Source organism: Marmota marmota, unplaced genomic scaffold (genome assembly GCF_001458135.2).
Source record: "Marmota marmota marmota unplaced genomic scaffold, marMar, whole genome shotgun sequence".
Classification (NCBI taxonomy): Eukaryota; Metazoa; Chordata; class Mammalia; order Rodentia; family Sciuridae; genus Marmota; species Marmota marmota.
In genome coordinates, this window is record NW_026000026.1 from 80,492,342 (window position 1) to 80,508,429 (window position 16,088).

The 16,088-nt window shown below is 36.4% G+C and overlaps 1 protein-coding gene across 1 annotated transcript in view; it reads left to right on the forward strand.

Annotated features, from left to right (window-relative positions):
• The window catches only part of Hmgxb3 (HMG-box containing 3), a 49,346-nt gene that overhangs the window by 2,823 nt on the left and 30,435 nt on the right, over nt 1-16,088 (forward strand). Inside the window, exons 2-4 of the mRNA XM_048811879.1 lie at nt 912-1,472; nt 2,483-2,581; nt 12,877-13,008. Coding sequence (XP_048667836.1) covers nt 912-1,472; nt 2,483-2,581; nt 12,877-13,008 — 792 coding nt within the window. The remainder of the gene's footprint in view (nt 1-911; nt 1,473-2,482; nt 2,582-12,876; nt 13,009-16,088) is intronic.

Here is a 16,088-nt window from a genome sequence, read left to right on the forward strand (position 1 = left end):
TTGTTGTTGCATTTAGTTTTAGTTCTCCCTATTTACTTTGAACTCCTACTTCCTTGTTAGATGACTTTCAGTTTAAGTTGAAAAAAATGAAACAAAATGCCCCCTTTTTTGGTGCCAGTTAACCATACAGGGTTATGTTTTTAGTCCCAGGTCTTCTTGATCTTGAGGAGACTTTGCCTTGAGTCAGGTCTTTACTACTTAATAAATTTGTGTTTTGGAAGTTTAATCTTCTTCAGCCTGAATTTCCTCCTGTGTTAAATGCAATTAATAATACTATCACCTAACTTGATAGTATTGTTTTTAAGGAGAAATTAGAGAATAGGTTTGAAAACATTTTCTAACTTTAATGTATTAGATCACTTTTTTTTTTTCTCTTTAATATATTCAGGACACTTCATGGAGCCCCTGCTATGTATATTTTTTCTCACAGTGCTTTCTCAACTTTTGACCTCTTAATCCTTTTTTTGTAAATCTGGGAGAACCAGTGAGGTCAGAAAACCTGACTTGCTGTGTTGAGTTCCATCTTGACCTATTGGGTTGTTTTTTTATGCTTTTAGGGTTTTTATTAAGCATGATACATTCTGGTAAAGCTTATAGACTACTTTATATACTTAGGAATCCTGAAGTATCAAAGCTCAAAAGGAACTCATATTGCCAGATTGCACTCCCTCATTGTATAGATGGGGAAACTGAGACCTCAAAAGAAGAAAGTATTTTCTCAAGACCATGCTAGGCCAGTAGTACAAGCTCATAGTTTTAGATGCCTACATTTTCTATGTGAGTCACCAAGAAGTAAGATTGATTCAAGTGAAGATGACATTACTGTTGACAGAGGCTGACCCTAACTAATTTAAATCAAGAGAGTAGAGTCTTTTTTGGTGCTTTTGCAGAAAAAAATGAGCTAATAAATATGTATCTATTTACTTTATCATTGTCTTTGCTTATCCCTCTTTCCCTGGCTTTCTCATCTTCAGAACTCTAAACTGTCTGCACTGACCGCTGTGGTTCCGGACATTCCAGGTTTCCGCAAGATCCTCCCCCGCTCAGATTACATCATTATCCCCAAGAGCAGCCTACAGGAGGACCGGAGCTGCCCTCAGTTAGAGCTGTGTGTAGCTCAGAACCAGATCTCCCCTAAAGGACCTCCTCTTGTGTCCAGCACTGCCCCAGAGACAGTGTCCAGCCATGCTGGCATGGCAGAGCAATGCCTGGCTGTGGAGGCCTTGGCTGAGGAGGTGGGAACCCTTGCTCATCCAGGTGCTGTACAAGAGATTGCCACCTCAGAGATGCTCGGCCAGGATGTGCTTTTGGAGGAGGCTTCCTTGGAGGTAGGAGAGAGCCACCAGCCTTATCAGACAAGCCTGGTAATTGAAGAGACCTTAATGAATGGTTCATCAGACCTCCCCACTGGAAGCCTGGCTGTGTCCCACCCCCAGGTTGGGGAGAGTGTATCAGTGGTGACAGTCATGAGGGTAAGTGGCTTTGGTACTCATGTTTTTCTTTATCTAGGAGTTAATAAAAAGGCAGCCAGCGCCATGCAGTGTGATTTTGGAGCAGTGATATGGTAAGAGTTCTTATATGGAACTTCTGGTGGGACTAGTTCTCTTGAGTATTTCTGACCTCTGTGCTTGCTCCAAAGTTCTCAGTTTCTCAGGCACTCCTATTAATAATTCTGGCCCAGCTTAATGAGAATTTTCTTCACATAATATGGCACATGAGATTCATTAGCAGGAAAGCTGGAAATTGTCAAAACCAGGACAAAACTGTTAGGCTATTAATACCAGTCAGGATTTTGTGTTCTTAATGACTATTTCAACAAACAGTGGCACCTTGATCTGTATATGAGAATTATTAAAATTTATTCCTGGGTACAGATGGGGTAGGAAGAAAGACACTTTCTTCAAGGCCAGGTTGATGGGATTAAGTAACTTAGCCTAAGACCTATGTTCATTTGAAGGAAAAGTAGCAGTTTCATTGATTGTTTAGCTGGTTCCCAAAAGTGGGGGGATTGGCTACCATGCCCCAGTGTATGGCTTCTGCTCTTTTCCCTGGATAGGATAGCATTCTCAGACAGGTGGGAATCCTAGTAAGTCTAAGAAGGCTTAGTGGTAGAACACTTACCTAGCACGTACAGGACCCTCAGTTCAATCCCCAGTACTGGAAAAATAATATTGACAGGGTTAGAAGAATTGGATTCTCTCACTGCTTATGTGATCTTAGGAGTCCCAAGACTCTTGGAACCTCCGTTTTTTTCATACGTAAAACTAGGATAGCAAATATTTTGTGGTAGTAGTTTTCTCTTTTTTTCCTCCTAATTAAACTTGTCTTCATTTTGAGGTGACTATATATTTGTTTCTACATGTGTACATTGATAAGCACACTGTTTATGAGTATTGGATTTATAGTCTTCAAGTGTTATGAGTGGTCCTGGGTGTTCTGCACTGTACTTCAATGAAACTGTCCTTCTCTCCATTACCTGCAGGACTCCTGTGAGAGTAGCTCCTCTGCACCAGCCACACAGTACATCATGTTGCCTCTGCCTGCCTACTCAGTTGTGGAGAACCCCACCTCCATCAAACTGGTCAGTATGTGGAGAGGTGATAGCATTTAGGGTTCTTCTTTTCTAAAGCAGTTTTTCTCTTTTGGGGGGGACGATGGGTACCAGGGATTGAACTCAGGGGCACTTGACCACTGAGCCACATTCCCAGCCCTATTTTGTATTATTTAGAGATAGGGTCTTACTGAGTTGCTTTACACCTCACTTTTGCTGAGGCTGACTTTGAACTCCCGATCCTCCTGCCTCAGCCTCCTGGGATTATAGGCATGCACCACCATGCCCGGCCTAAATTAGTTTTTCCTAAAAAGGCTCTGACCCTTTGACTGGGGAATGAAATTGACCAAATGATGTTGTATGCATATACGAATATATAACAGTGCTATATGTTATATATAATTATAACACACTTAAAAAAAAAAGGGAGAGAGAGAGAGACACTTAGACTGCTAGACAGTTGGGACTGGCAGAGGTCTCAGGGATTATCCAGGCCATGTGTTCTTAAATTGGGAGTTTTATAGAACTCCACAGGATCCATGAATTCCCTCAAGTTATATACAAACTGCTGGAGAGCATTTTCCTGGGATAGGTTCCATGGCTATCAAATTTTCAGAATCATGCATGCTCTCAAAAAAGGAGCCACTGATATAATTAAATATTGTTATTGTATAGATTAGGGAACAGACCCAGAGAAGAGAAAGGCCCCTAGACTACAAGAGAGCCAGAACCAGGATTCTAGTTTTTTTGATTCTCAGTTGATATTTATTTCATCACACACTATAGCATCTGGGCTGAGATTTATCCCTAAATATTTTCATGTTTTCGATGCTATCATATTAATATTTTTAAAAAATTATCAATATCTGATTGTTCCCTGCTAGTATTTAGTAATACAATTGATTTTTTTTTCTTACCTTATTACATTGTCTAGGTCCTCTAGTACAATGTTAAATAAAAGTCCTAAGGGCAGATAAGATCTTAGGGGAAATATTCAATCTTTCACTATTAAGTATGATATTAGCTATAGGTTTTTCATAGATCCTGTTTATCAAGTTTAGGATGTTTCCTTCTATTTCTGATTTGCTAGGAGGGTTTTGTTGTTCTTATTTTTTGTTTGTTTTCTGCATTACTGGGATTGAACCTAGGGGGCCTCTACCCCTGAACTACATCACCAGCCTTTTTTATTTTGCAGTGTGGTCTCGTAAAGTTGCTGAAACCACAAATTTACTGGCCTCAAACTTGTAGTTATTTATTCTGCCTTATCCTCCCAAATTGCTGGGATTATAGATGTGTACCACCTCACCCAGCTTTCTAGGAGTTTTTATTAGGAACTGATATTGGATTTTTGTCAAATGCTTTTTCTGTGTCTATTGAGATGATTGTGTGGATTTTCTTTTTCTAGTTGGTTAATGTGATTAACTTCATTGTTTTTCCATATGTTAAACCAACACAGCATTCCTGGGATAAACCCTACTTGGCAGTAATCTATTATTATTTTTATATATTGTCAGATTTGATCTACTAAAATTTTGTTCAGAATTTTTGTATCTGTATTCTTGAGGGATGTTGATCTCTAATGTGTGTAGTGTGGTTTTTGTATAATGGTTTTGTGTGCTTGCTTCATAAAATGAGTTGAAAACTATTTTCTCCTCTTCTGTTTTCTGGGTAGTTATAAGTGGAATTGCTGGGTCACATGGTAATTCTGTGATGTTGTGTTCATATTATTTCTTACAGTGTTTGGTAGAATTACCAGTGAAGTTGTAAAGTCATCTAGGCCTGGAGTTTTCTTGCTGAGAGGTTTTTAACTGCAAGTCCAACTTTTTAAAATATACATGGGGCTATTGTTTTTTAAGAGATAATCTTCCTTTATTCCCCTGGCTGGCCTTGAATTTATGATCCTCCTGCCTCAGCCTCTAGAGTAGCTGGGACCACTGTTGCATATCTCGTGCCCAGCTATATAGGGCTGTTTGGAGTACCTATTTTTGAGTGAGCTCTTTGTATATTGTCTGTCAGGGAATTTGTTATTTCATTTAGGTTGTCAATTGTATTGACATAAAGTTCCTAATAAACATTCCCTTATTACCCTTTAAAGAAATTGTGGTAAGATATGTATAATAATATAAAATTGACTATTTTAAACTTTTTTTTTTCTTTTGATACTGGGGATTGAACCCAGGGGTTCTACTACCAAGGAACATCCTCATCCTTTTCTATTTTTTTAAATTTTGAGACAGGGTCTTGCTAAATTTCCCAGGCTGGCCTTGAACTTGTGGTCCTTTTTCCTTAGCATCCTAAGTAACTAGGATTATGTGCATGTGCCACGATACCCAGTCATTTTAACCATTTTTAAGTATACAGTTCAGTGTCATTTAGTACATTCATAGTATTATAGAGTCGTTACCAATATCCACTTCTAGCACTTTTTCTTTGTTCCCAGTTGAAACTCTATATCCATTAAATAGTAACTTTCCATTCCCACCTCTCTTCTACTTTTTATCTATGAATTTACACGTTCTAAGTGCCTGTTATAGGTGAAATTATACAAATATTGTATAATACTTTTTCACTTAATGTAATGTTTTCAGGGTTCATTTATCTCAGACCTTGTATTAGGATGTTATGTCTAAATATTCCATTGTGTGTATATACCATATTTTGTTTATCCATTCATCTTTTTTGTTGTTATTTTTTAAAATATTTTTTATTTTTTTCATTTATTATCCATTCATCTTTTCATGGACATTTGGATTGTTTCTGTATTTTGTCTAGTTGTAAAAATTGCTGCTATGAACTTTGGTGTGCAAGTATTATTTTGAGTCTCTGTATCCTATTCTTTTGGGTACATAGTTATGAGTGGAATTGCTAGGTCACATGGTAATTCTGTGCTTAAATTTTTGAGGAATTTTTATCCTTTCCAATCTGTAGAATCTGTAGTGATTTCATGTCTCTCATTCCTGTTTCTGACAATTTGGGTCTTCCATATTTTTTTTTTCCTGATAAGCGTAGCTATAAGTTTATAAATTTTATTGATCTCCAAGAAACAGCTTTTGGTATTGTTTTCTCTGTTTTTGTTTCTATTTCACTTATTGTTCACTCTTTTTTTTTCTAGTGTCTTAAGGTGGAAGCTGATGTCATTGATTTGAGACCTTTCTTTTTTAATATAGGTGCTTAGTGTTATAAATTTCCCTTTAAGCACTACTTTAGTGGCATCCCACAAATTCTGATAGTATATTTTTATTTTCACTTGGTTTAAAATCCTTTTTTGGATTTATTTATTTGACTCATAAGTTACATAGAAGTGTGTTACATTTTTTGGAATATTTAGTGATTTTCCATATATTTTTCTGTTACTGATTTATAATTTAATTTCATTGTAGTCAGAACTTTATGGTTTATAAAATCTGAGTCCTTTTAAATTTATTTAGTTTTATTTTATCACTCAGAATATGGTCTATCTTGATAAATGTCCTGTGTGCATTTTAAGAGAATGTATATTCTGCTGTTGAATGGAGTGTTGTATACATGTCAGATTAGGTCAGGTTGATTGATAATGTACTTCAACTCTTTTATATCCTTACTGTCTATTTTTTCTATCAGTTATTTATGAAAAAAATTGCAGATTTGTCTCTTCTTACAATTCTATTTTTCTGTCTATATTTGGACTCTTCCTAAGTACATAAACATATAAGATTGTTATGTCCTCTTGATAAATTGACCCCTTCATTATTATGAAAAGATCTTTATCTCTAGTAATTTTAGCTTTGTAATTGACTTTGTCTGTGTCGGACCTGGTTTTTAAATTATAATTATTACATTAAGATCTATCTTTTTCTGTCGTTTTAACCTTTCACAAATTATATCTTGGTATTTAAAGTGTTTTCTTTTTCTTTTTTTTTTTTGCAGTGTTTAGGATTAAACCCAATGCCTCCTGCATGGTAAGCAAGTGCTATACCATGGGCTACAACCCCATCTCACAATCTATCTTAATTGGAGAGTTTAAGGCATTTTTATTTAATATAATTATTAAAATGGTTAAGTTTAGATCTCTTATCTTACTATTTGTTCCATCCATTTTTTTCTGCTTTCTTTTGATTTAATTGTATTTTTATGAATTCATTTTTTCCATTTTAATGGCTTATACACTATTAAGTTTATTTTGGTTCTGTTTGTGAGTTTCTTTAGTGTTAATATATTATCTTTAACTCCTGTTGCAGATAAATGATACATACTTTAATTTTTTTTTTTTTTTTTGGTTGTTGTTTTGAGACTCCTGGGCTCTTGGGCTGAAGCATTCTTCCTTCCTGAACCTCCTAAGTGTCATGGGCTATAGGCATGTGCCACCATACCCAAATAAATAGTATGTTCTTAGATGAAAAAGTTTCAGGATATTAAAACAGGAATAGCTGCTGCAACTTGAAGAAACTGCTTATTTTTTCTTAGTCTCGTGCTCCTGGAAATGACTATCATGTTCTAAAAAGTGTCTGCCAAACTCTTCTAGAACAGTATTTTTTTTGACAGTACTTGGGCCTGAAAATCAGCCTTGAACACTAGCATCTTTTCTTTTTTGCAGTACTGGGGATTGCATCCATGCCCACTATACCACTGAACTATATCCCTAGTCCCCCACCCGCTTTTCTTTTTTTAAAAAAAAAATTTGGAATAGTCTTGATAAGATGTTGAGGCTGACCTAGAACTTGGATCCTCTTGCCTCAGCCTCCCAAGTGTCTGAGATTACAGGTGTGATCTATATTCACACCGCTCTGAAGTCAGTTCTGTTTAAGAGTATTTCCAAGTTCATGGTAATTTTTTTTCCCCTCTTCTTTTTCCTTTTCTCTTTTTATTTTTAATATTTTAATTTTTTTCATAGCTTTATTAAGGTAAAATTGAAGTAAAATAAAATTACATATTTGAAGTATGCAGTTTGATCAGTTTTGACATGTATGTAACCAATACAATCAATAGAAAAAGGATTTCCATTACTTTTTTCAAATTTGAAATCATACAGACATTGTTTCCTGCATGATTTATTACATTAGAAATCAATCACCTTAAAATAAATAGAACCCCATCCCCACATCTCAACTACTTCAAAATTAAAAAGCACACTTTTAAACCAGCAAAGGGAGGAACTACACTCGAACAATAGTCAATCAAAGGAGAAACCAATTCAAAGTAAAAACCAGAAACAAATCAAAATGATATCTCACATGTCAAAGAAGAAAGCACAAAAAAGAAGTAAATAAAAAGTACTTTGAACTAAGAAATAATTTATTAAAATATTCCAAATCTCTGGGATGAAACAGTACTCAGATGAACACTTATAAACTTGAAGTACTACTATCAGAAAGAAGCTAGATTAACAGTCAAATTATTTTCATATTAGGTAGTAGGAAGGAAAAAATAACGAGTGGGAACAGAAATATATGAAATAGAAAAATAATACAGCTAAAAGTTGATAAAAAAATCTAACAAGTGTAATAAAAAAAAAGTAAGAACACAAAAATTAATGAAAGGGGAGCTATCAAAACAACTCTATAGATGCTAAAAATATATTAAAGTAATATTACAGTTGTATGCCAACATATGTGATAAGCTTACATTACATGGGGGAGGAGAGCTGGGTGGGTTTCCATGATCAGTTGTCCCCTGTGTAAGCCTTCTATGTTAGAGAAGGATCTGTGTGTTGCTGAGAAGAAAGTGTATTCTGTCATTGATGGATGAAATATCCCATATATGTCTGTTAAGTATAAGTTACCAATTGTGTTTTTTAGTTTTATAGCTTTGTTTAGTTTTTGTGTGGAAGATCTATCCAGTGGTGAGAGAGGTACATTAAAGTCACCCGGTATTGAAATTGAGAAGGATTTGTTTGATGTATGTATATGCTCCATTGTTTGGGGCATGAATATCATTGTTATGTCTTATTGATGTATAGTTCCCTAAAGCAGTTTGAAATGGCTTCCTTTGTCCTTTCTGATTAACTTTGGCTTGAAGTCTACTTTAATATCAGGATAGAAACAAACCCCTGATTGTTTACAAGATCCATGTGATTGATATATGTTGTTTCCCATCCTTTTACCTTCAGTTTGAGGATGTCTTTGCCTATGAAGTGAGTCTCTTAAAGGCACCATATTGTTGGGTTTTGTTTTTTAGTCCAGTCTGCTAGTCTGTTTTTTGATTGATTGTAGGCCATTGGCATTCAGTGTTATTTTTTAAAATTTTTTAATTATAGATGGACACAATACCTTTATTTTACTTATTTATTTTTATGTGGTGCTGAGGATCGAACCCAGTGCCCTCACCCATGTGAGGCAAGCACTCTACCACTGAGCTACAACCCCAGCCCCTTGATGCTGTTATTGAGAAATGGTTTTTATTCCCTGTCATTTTAATTTGTTTCTGGTTTTTACTTTGAATTGGTTTCTCCTTTGATTGACTATTCTTCGAATGTAGTTCCTCCGTTTGCTGGTTTTCACTTTTATTTTTCATTTTTTCTTTATGAAATTTTTATTGAGAATGTTTTGTAGTACAAGTTTTCTAGTTGTGGAAGTTTTTTTTTTTTTTTTTTAATTTCATTGTCACTTCTGTTTAATTTTGCTGGGTATAGCATTCTTGTCTGGCATCCAGTTTCTTTCAGAGCTTAGTATATATTATTCCAAGACCTCCTAGCTTTGAGGATCTAAGTTGAAAAATCAGCCGAGATCTGTATTGATTTCCCTCTAAATGTAATTTGTTGTTTTCTCTCTCAGCCTTTAAAATTCTATTCTTATTCTGGATGCCTAATATACTTATTCTGTATGTTAGGCATTTTCACAATAATGTGCCTAAGTGGGTCTATTCTAATTTTGTATATTTGGGGTCCTATTGTTACCTCTGTTGACCTTGCTTCCCCAGTGTTGAAGAATAACACCAGAGAAGCATGCAGAGGCAAGGTCAGAGTAGAAATTAGAAGTTTATTAAAGGACAACAGGAAAGACTTCTCCTGGAGGAAGAAGGGGACCAAAGAGGTGGAATCCATGGAAGTGCGGTTGTTTCCCCTTTTTGTAGTTCTTTCAGTGATGAAATGTAGGTTGGAAGGCCCAAGGGGTGGGACACAGGTGGGCCAAAGAAGTAATCTGGGCAGGAAGGACTTCATTAACACTTCTTTGGGATGGGCTATCTTCAAATCTGCTGGGGCTGTTCATTAACATTTCTTTGGGATGGACTTTGGGCCTAGAGCTTTTCTTGGGACTTCATTAACATTTCAAGAGTTGCTCAACTTTTCCGCAAATTCATTCTCAACATGGCCTCCATTTTAGATTTCATTCGATATTAGACCGGATTTACCTAACTACACTGACTGCCTAATTTTAAATCTGGCTTCACTATAAGCCTCCTGTATCTGATTTTTCATTTCATTCTTTAGGTCTGGGAAATTTTCTTACATTGTTTCATTGAAAAGATTGTGCATTCTGTTGGTTTGTATCTGCGTGCCTTCATCTATCCTAATAAATCTTAAATTTGGTCTTTTGAGGTTATCCCATATTTCTTGCAAATTCTGTTCATGGTCTCCTAACATCTTTTCTTCATGGTCAAGTTTATTTTCAAGATTATATAATTTGTCTTCATTGCCTGAAACTCTTATCTTCTGAGTGCTCTGGTCTGTTGGTGATGTTTTCAGTTGAATTTTTAATTTAGTTTATTGATTTCTTCATTTTGAGAATTTCTGCTTGATTTTTTTTCAGAATCTCTTACCTCTTTATTGAAGTTATCTTTCACTTCCTGTATTTTCTATCTGATTTTACTCCTTATGTCATCCTTTACATCGCAGATCAATTTGACTATGTATATTCTAAATGCCTTCTGACAATTCTTCTACTGTGGTATTGTGGGATTCTGTCATTGAAGTATCTTGGCTTGTTTGGGGTGATTTGTTCCTTTGCTTTTTCATGTTATTTGTGTGTCTACCCATCTAGCAGTCCAAACTAGCAGTCTGAGGGAGTAGAGTTTCTACCCTGTGGACTTGTAGTGTTCCTGAAGGTTTCCAGTACCTCATTCTTTTATGGGGAGACAAAAATAACAAAAAATGCGAAACCAAATAGTTCTTGCTGTGACATCTACAATGTTAATTGTAATAATAAACAGAAATGATATGATCAGTTATTGCCCACAGTAAAAACAGTTAATTTGGAAAAGCATTTACAATTTTGAATGGTGGAATGGGAGAGAATAGAAGTGATAAGGATGTGATGATTATGAGGGAGGATGAGAGAAGATATTAAAAAATGAAGAGTGAAAGAACAATAGAGATTGGCTGTTGGTAGAAAAAAAGAAAAAGAGAATTAAGGGAAACAGATAAAGGAAAGGAAAAACATACATATATGGTAAACTTTTTAAAAAATGAATAAAATAATACAAAACAAAATGAAATATACTGATCAGATATCCTAGTCCTCAGAATATTGATCAATGAAAAATAACTGGCTTCAAAAATGGTAGAAATGAGGAAAAAAACAAATATGAATATGGAAAAATGTCCGTGAACCATTAAGGTCACAAACAGAGAAAAGGAAACAAACAAACAAAAAAAAAAAACCAAAGATCTAGATGAAAAGTTAAAGAATTGTGTTCATTGGAGTTCAGGCCAAACTTGGGTTTGCCAGAAATCTGCTCTCTTAGCTACCAGCTCCCAACACCATGGCTACAGAATGGTTCCTTCCTCTCTCCTCTGCATGCAGCCTTGAGGGATGGTGGCTTCTTTCCTGAACAAGGATATTATTCAGCACGCCTTTCAGTTTAGTTGGTGTGTTTTTGATCCATAGACTCTTCATACCCAGACACACTCAGACCTCCTAAAAATACAGTTTCCTTTAATTCCCTTGTCCCTCCACTTTGCTTGTGGAGGGATTGCTCTAGCTGGTGACTCCAGCTGTGGCAGCAGCTGTGGTGTTAGAGATTTCTTATTATATCCAACCTCAGTCCCCAGTCTGCTTTGAATGTCCAGTATTAAATTCCAGTAAAGTTCCCTCCACCCTTTTTTTTGTTTACCCACTTTCTGAGAAGCTGCCTGTCTGCTTTCTTGTTTCACACCACAGAGCAGCCAGAAAAGCAACCTCCACTATTCTGCCATCTTGAAATTCCCATGGTAATTCACTTATAGAACTAACTTAAATTTTTATTCTGCTTCCTGGGAGTGTTCACTATGAAGATTATGTATGGGGTCACAGTCTAAAAAAAGATGAGAGATGTTTTACAGCTCAGTAATTTAGCTCTCACAAACCTATAGAATCTTACAATTTACTAAGTGAATGTTTCTTCATTCTCTGCTTCATTTCTTCCTCAAGAAACCAGTAAAATAGGAAGAGCATATGATTTTTACAGACATTAAACCCAAGGCCCAAGAGTTATGATGACTTACTTCCAGGTCATCCAGTGTGTTAATGGCAAAGTTGGAACCCAGAGCTTGGTCTCTTTTCCTTGGTGCCTGGCCACTTTGTACTCATGCTTTATTTGGTATTGCTTTGATAATCAGCTTTTCTTAAGGCTCCCTGGCAGAGGTAAAAGCTAGTGGCAATTTAGTGTTTCCCAAGGAAGGTTTTTGCTTTTTGGCCAGACTAGGGAAGCTGGAATTAATAGTTGAGTAAACATTATAAGTGACAAAACAAATCTGATAAGGAAATTATTTTTTCAGCTTTAATCTAGAAATGGAACATGGCTAATGAGTGAATAATTCCCATTTGTAGCTGAAATGTAATAACCCATTGTAATACATTTTGCTCAAAGGTTGGTTAGTAGAGATGCTGAGAGCCAATGGCTGACTATATTCATACGCAAACAACTAAATTCTGGTGAATATCAAAGGACCTGATTTCTACTCCTGCATTACCTTATCATTATTTTTTTCCCCGGTAATCATGGTTCTATTTTTATATCTCTGAATTCTAGGTCTTAGGTTCTCTGATTCTTAACTAGTAAGAAGGAAGAAGAAGCAAATTTTTTGAAGTATTGAATCAGAGGGTATACCTAGGTGCACAGAAGGAATCTCGGACCAAGAATCAGAGACATTTGAGTTCTAGTCCAGCTTTGCCTTTGAGTCACTATGTGATTTGAGATAGCATTTAACTACTGTGAACTTAAGTAGTGATAATACTTATCTACTCAGTAGCATTGCTGAGAGTATTAAATGAGATATTACTAAAACGTTTAGCGCTGTGTGTTACCTTGCTCAATTAATAGCAGTTACCACTGTCTAATAATTGTTGTGGTTATAATGGTCAGCAGGGTCTGAGAGGGGTTGGATTGTGATCTTGATTCTGATACTTTATTATTATTATTTTTTTTAACAGACCACTACATACACTCGCCGGGGCCATGGGACGTGCACCAGCCCAGGTTGCTCCTTCACATATGTCACTAGGCACAAACCACCTAAGTGCCCTACCTGTGGTAACTTCCTAGGAGGGAAGTGGATCCCAAAGGTAAGGTTCGTTGACCATTGTTGCTTTGGAAACACAACAGAGTAAGCTTCCTGTTGCCCTTAAGAGCAGATAACTTTTTAAAAATTGATACTTTTAATTTTGACCATCATTTTCATTATAAACAGTTTATAAAATTAAAAAATAATAACAGAAAACAAAATTTTGTGTGTAATTTTTTGTGTATGATGATGGAGATTGGGTCCAGGGCCTCATGCTTGTAAAGCAAATGTTCTACCACTGAGCTACACCTTCAGCCTTTATCCACAATCATATCATCCAAAGAAAAGCCTTATTACTTAACATTTTGGTATGTTTTCTTTTAGTCCATTTTTCTGCGAACATGTTATGTATATTTTTTCATTTAACTTAATATCTATTAAATATTCTTTAACAATATTATCTTTAATTCTTAATTTCCCATGAATGACTACAGTATGCTAATTTACTCACTTCCTGTTAAGGCTAACTTTTTTTTTTTTTTTTTAATTTTTTTTTAAAGAGAGAGTGAGAGAGAGGTAGAGTGAGAGAGAGAGAATTTTTAATATTTATTTTTAAGTATTTGGCGGACACAGCATCTTTGTTTGTATGTGGTGCTGAGGATCGAACCTGGGCCGCACGCATGCCAGGCTAGCGCGCTACCGCTTGAGCCACATCCCCAGCCCCTGTTAAGGCTAACTTAACAATCCATCCCCCACACTGCTTAATTATTATTGTTATTTTTGGTAATGGGGATTGAACTCAGGAGCACTCAAGCACTGAGCCACATCCCCAGCCCTATTTTCTGTTTTATTTAGAGATAGGGTGTCATGAGTTGCTTAGCGCCTCACCCTTGCTGAGGTTGGCTTTGAACTTGCAATCCTCCTGCCTCAGCCTCCCAAGTCACTGGGTTTACAGGCATGCGCCACCGCACCTGGCTTTCACTGCATAGCTCTCATCTTTTCACTGCTTAGCTCAAAACCTTTACTTCTTCTGTAGAAGTGGAAGTCCTTAACTTGGTATTCAAGTCTTCCATCATCTAACTCTAATGCATCCCCTTCCTCCTTCCCACCCTTCCTTCTTTTCTCTTTCTCCATTTCTCTCCTGTAGACAAACAAGTTGGTTATTTTTTCTGAAATGAATGTATAATGATAGATCGTGACTCAGTGTAAATGTTATTTTTTTTCTGTGAAACATACCTAGGTTTCCTTAGGGAAGAATGAATGACTTTCTCTGTATGTATGCCTTTGACACTTTTAAGTAGCAGTTATCACCATTTAACAGTGTTTCTGTTTGTGTCATGTCATAAGCTTCTCCATGATTTTTGCGTCCCCTGCAGCTTTTATCCCTAGAAGATGCTCTTATGGTGTTTTAGTTCAGCATGTTTGTTAACTTGTTGTACAGTTGGCATTGACTGGATAAAACGTACATGCTTGTCATGTTTTTTTATATGATACTAAATTTTTAGGGTCAAAATGAATGGAATAGCCAGGCATGGTGGCACATTCCTGTAATCCCACCAACTGGGGAGGCTGAGGCAGGAGCACGGCAAGTTCAAGGCCAACTCGGCAACTTAGCAAGGCCCTAAGTAACATAGTGAAACCCTGTCCCCAAAAAAAAGGGGTTGAGGGTGTGGCTTAGTGATAAAATGTCCCCAGGTTCAATCCCCAGAACCAAAAAGAAAAAAGAATGGTATACTTAATTCTCAATTAATTCTAAGAGAGATGCTTACCAGGACTGGAATGGATGGGGAAAGTTTTATAAGAGATGATCTTGAAGGATCAATAGCACGTTACATAAGTAGAAAAGGAAAGAGAGGGGTACTGTTTTTATGAACCTTACTTAGGCTAGAATTTTAATAGTCATGTGTTTAACTTGGCATGGTCCACTGAGTTATAAGTTATAATCAACTTATAAACAAAAAAGCTTCATTTGTCCCACAGTTTTGGAGGTTTCAGCCCATAGTCCATTAGCCCCATTGTTTGGGGGCCTGTGGCAAGGTGGTGGCACATCCTGGTAGGAGTGTTTGGTGACAGAAAACTTCTTACCTCATGGCCAGTAAGTACAAGGTAGAGAAAAGAGACCATGATCCCACAATCTCCTTCAAGGATGCTCTCCCAGTATCTATAAAACCTCTACTAGGTCACACCTTCTAAAGATTGTATGTCCCCTAACAGTACCATCCTGGGGAACAAGCCTTTAACACCTGGATATTTGGGGGATACCTTAAGATTCAAACAACAGCAATTATAATACAATTTTGGAGTTACCATCCTTAGATCAAACCTAAGCTTCTCAAGTTTTTAGCTGTGCAACCTTAGACAAGTTGTCATATCTGTATTCCTTAGTTAAGGTTTTTTCTCATCTACCAAATAGAGGTTAATAATAAGGGTCACTGGAAGGGTCCATGAGTGGATGGCACATTTTTCATATATAGTGAACCTTAGTAAATGTTCCTTGTTGGGGCAGCGGTTGTGGCTCAGCGGTAGAGCGCTCGCCTAACATGTGTGAGGCCCCTGGGTTCGATCCTCAGCACCACATAAAAATATTTTAAATAAAGTTATTTTGTTTAAAAAAAAAAGTTCCTTGTTGTCATGATTGACATTTATGTAACTATTATTGCTATGCATGCTGTCACTTCTGAAGTTTTGTTGAGTTTCTTGTTTTTGCTTTTTTTTTTTTAATATTTATTTATTTATTTTAGTTTTCGGCAGACACAACATCTTTGTTTGTATGCAGTGCTGAGGATTGAACCCGGGCCGCACGCATGCCAGGCGAGCGCGCTACCGCTTGAGCCACATCCCCAGCCCCTGTTGAGTTTCTTGTATGGCACGAAAACAATTTTTTTCTTAGCTACTTGCCCTGCCCCCACCCCCCCAATCTTGATTTGCTAAGTCAGAATTTTTTTCTCCAGTGTTAGAATGAATTTGAAAAGAAAAAATAAAAAGGTAACACTTCAGCATCAATAAACTTAAGAATTTTAGAGAAATAGTGACTGGTTTATCAAGTAATTCAACTCTTTTTAGCTGAGAGAAAAATTGAAGTGACTTGCTAAGTTCATATAGTTAATTATGCCAGCACCTTTTCCACTAAACATTTCTTGG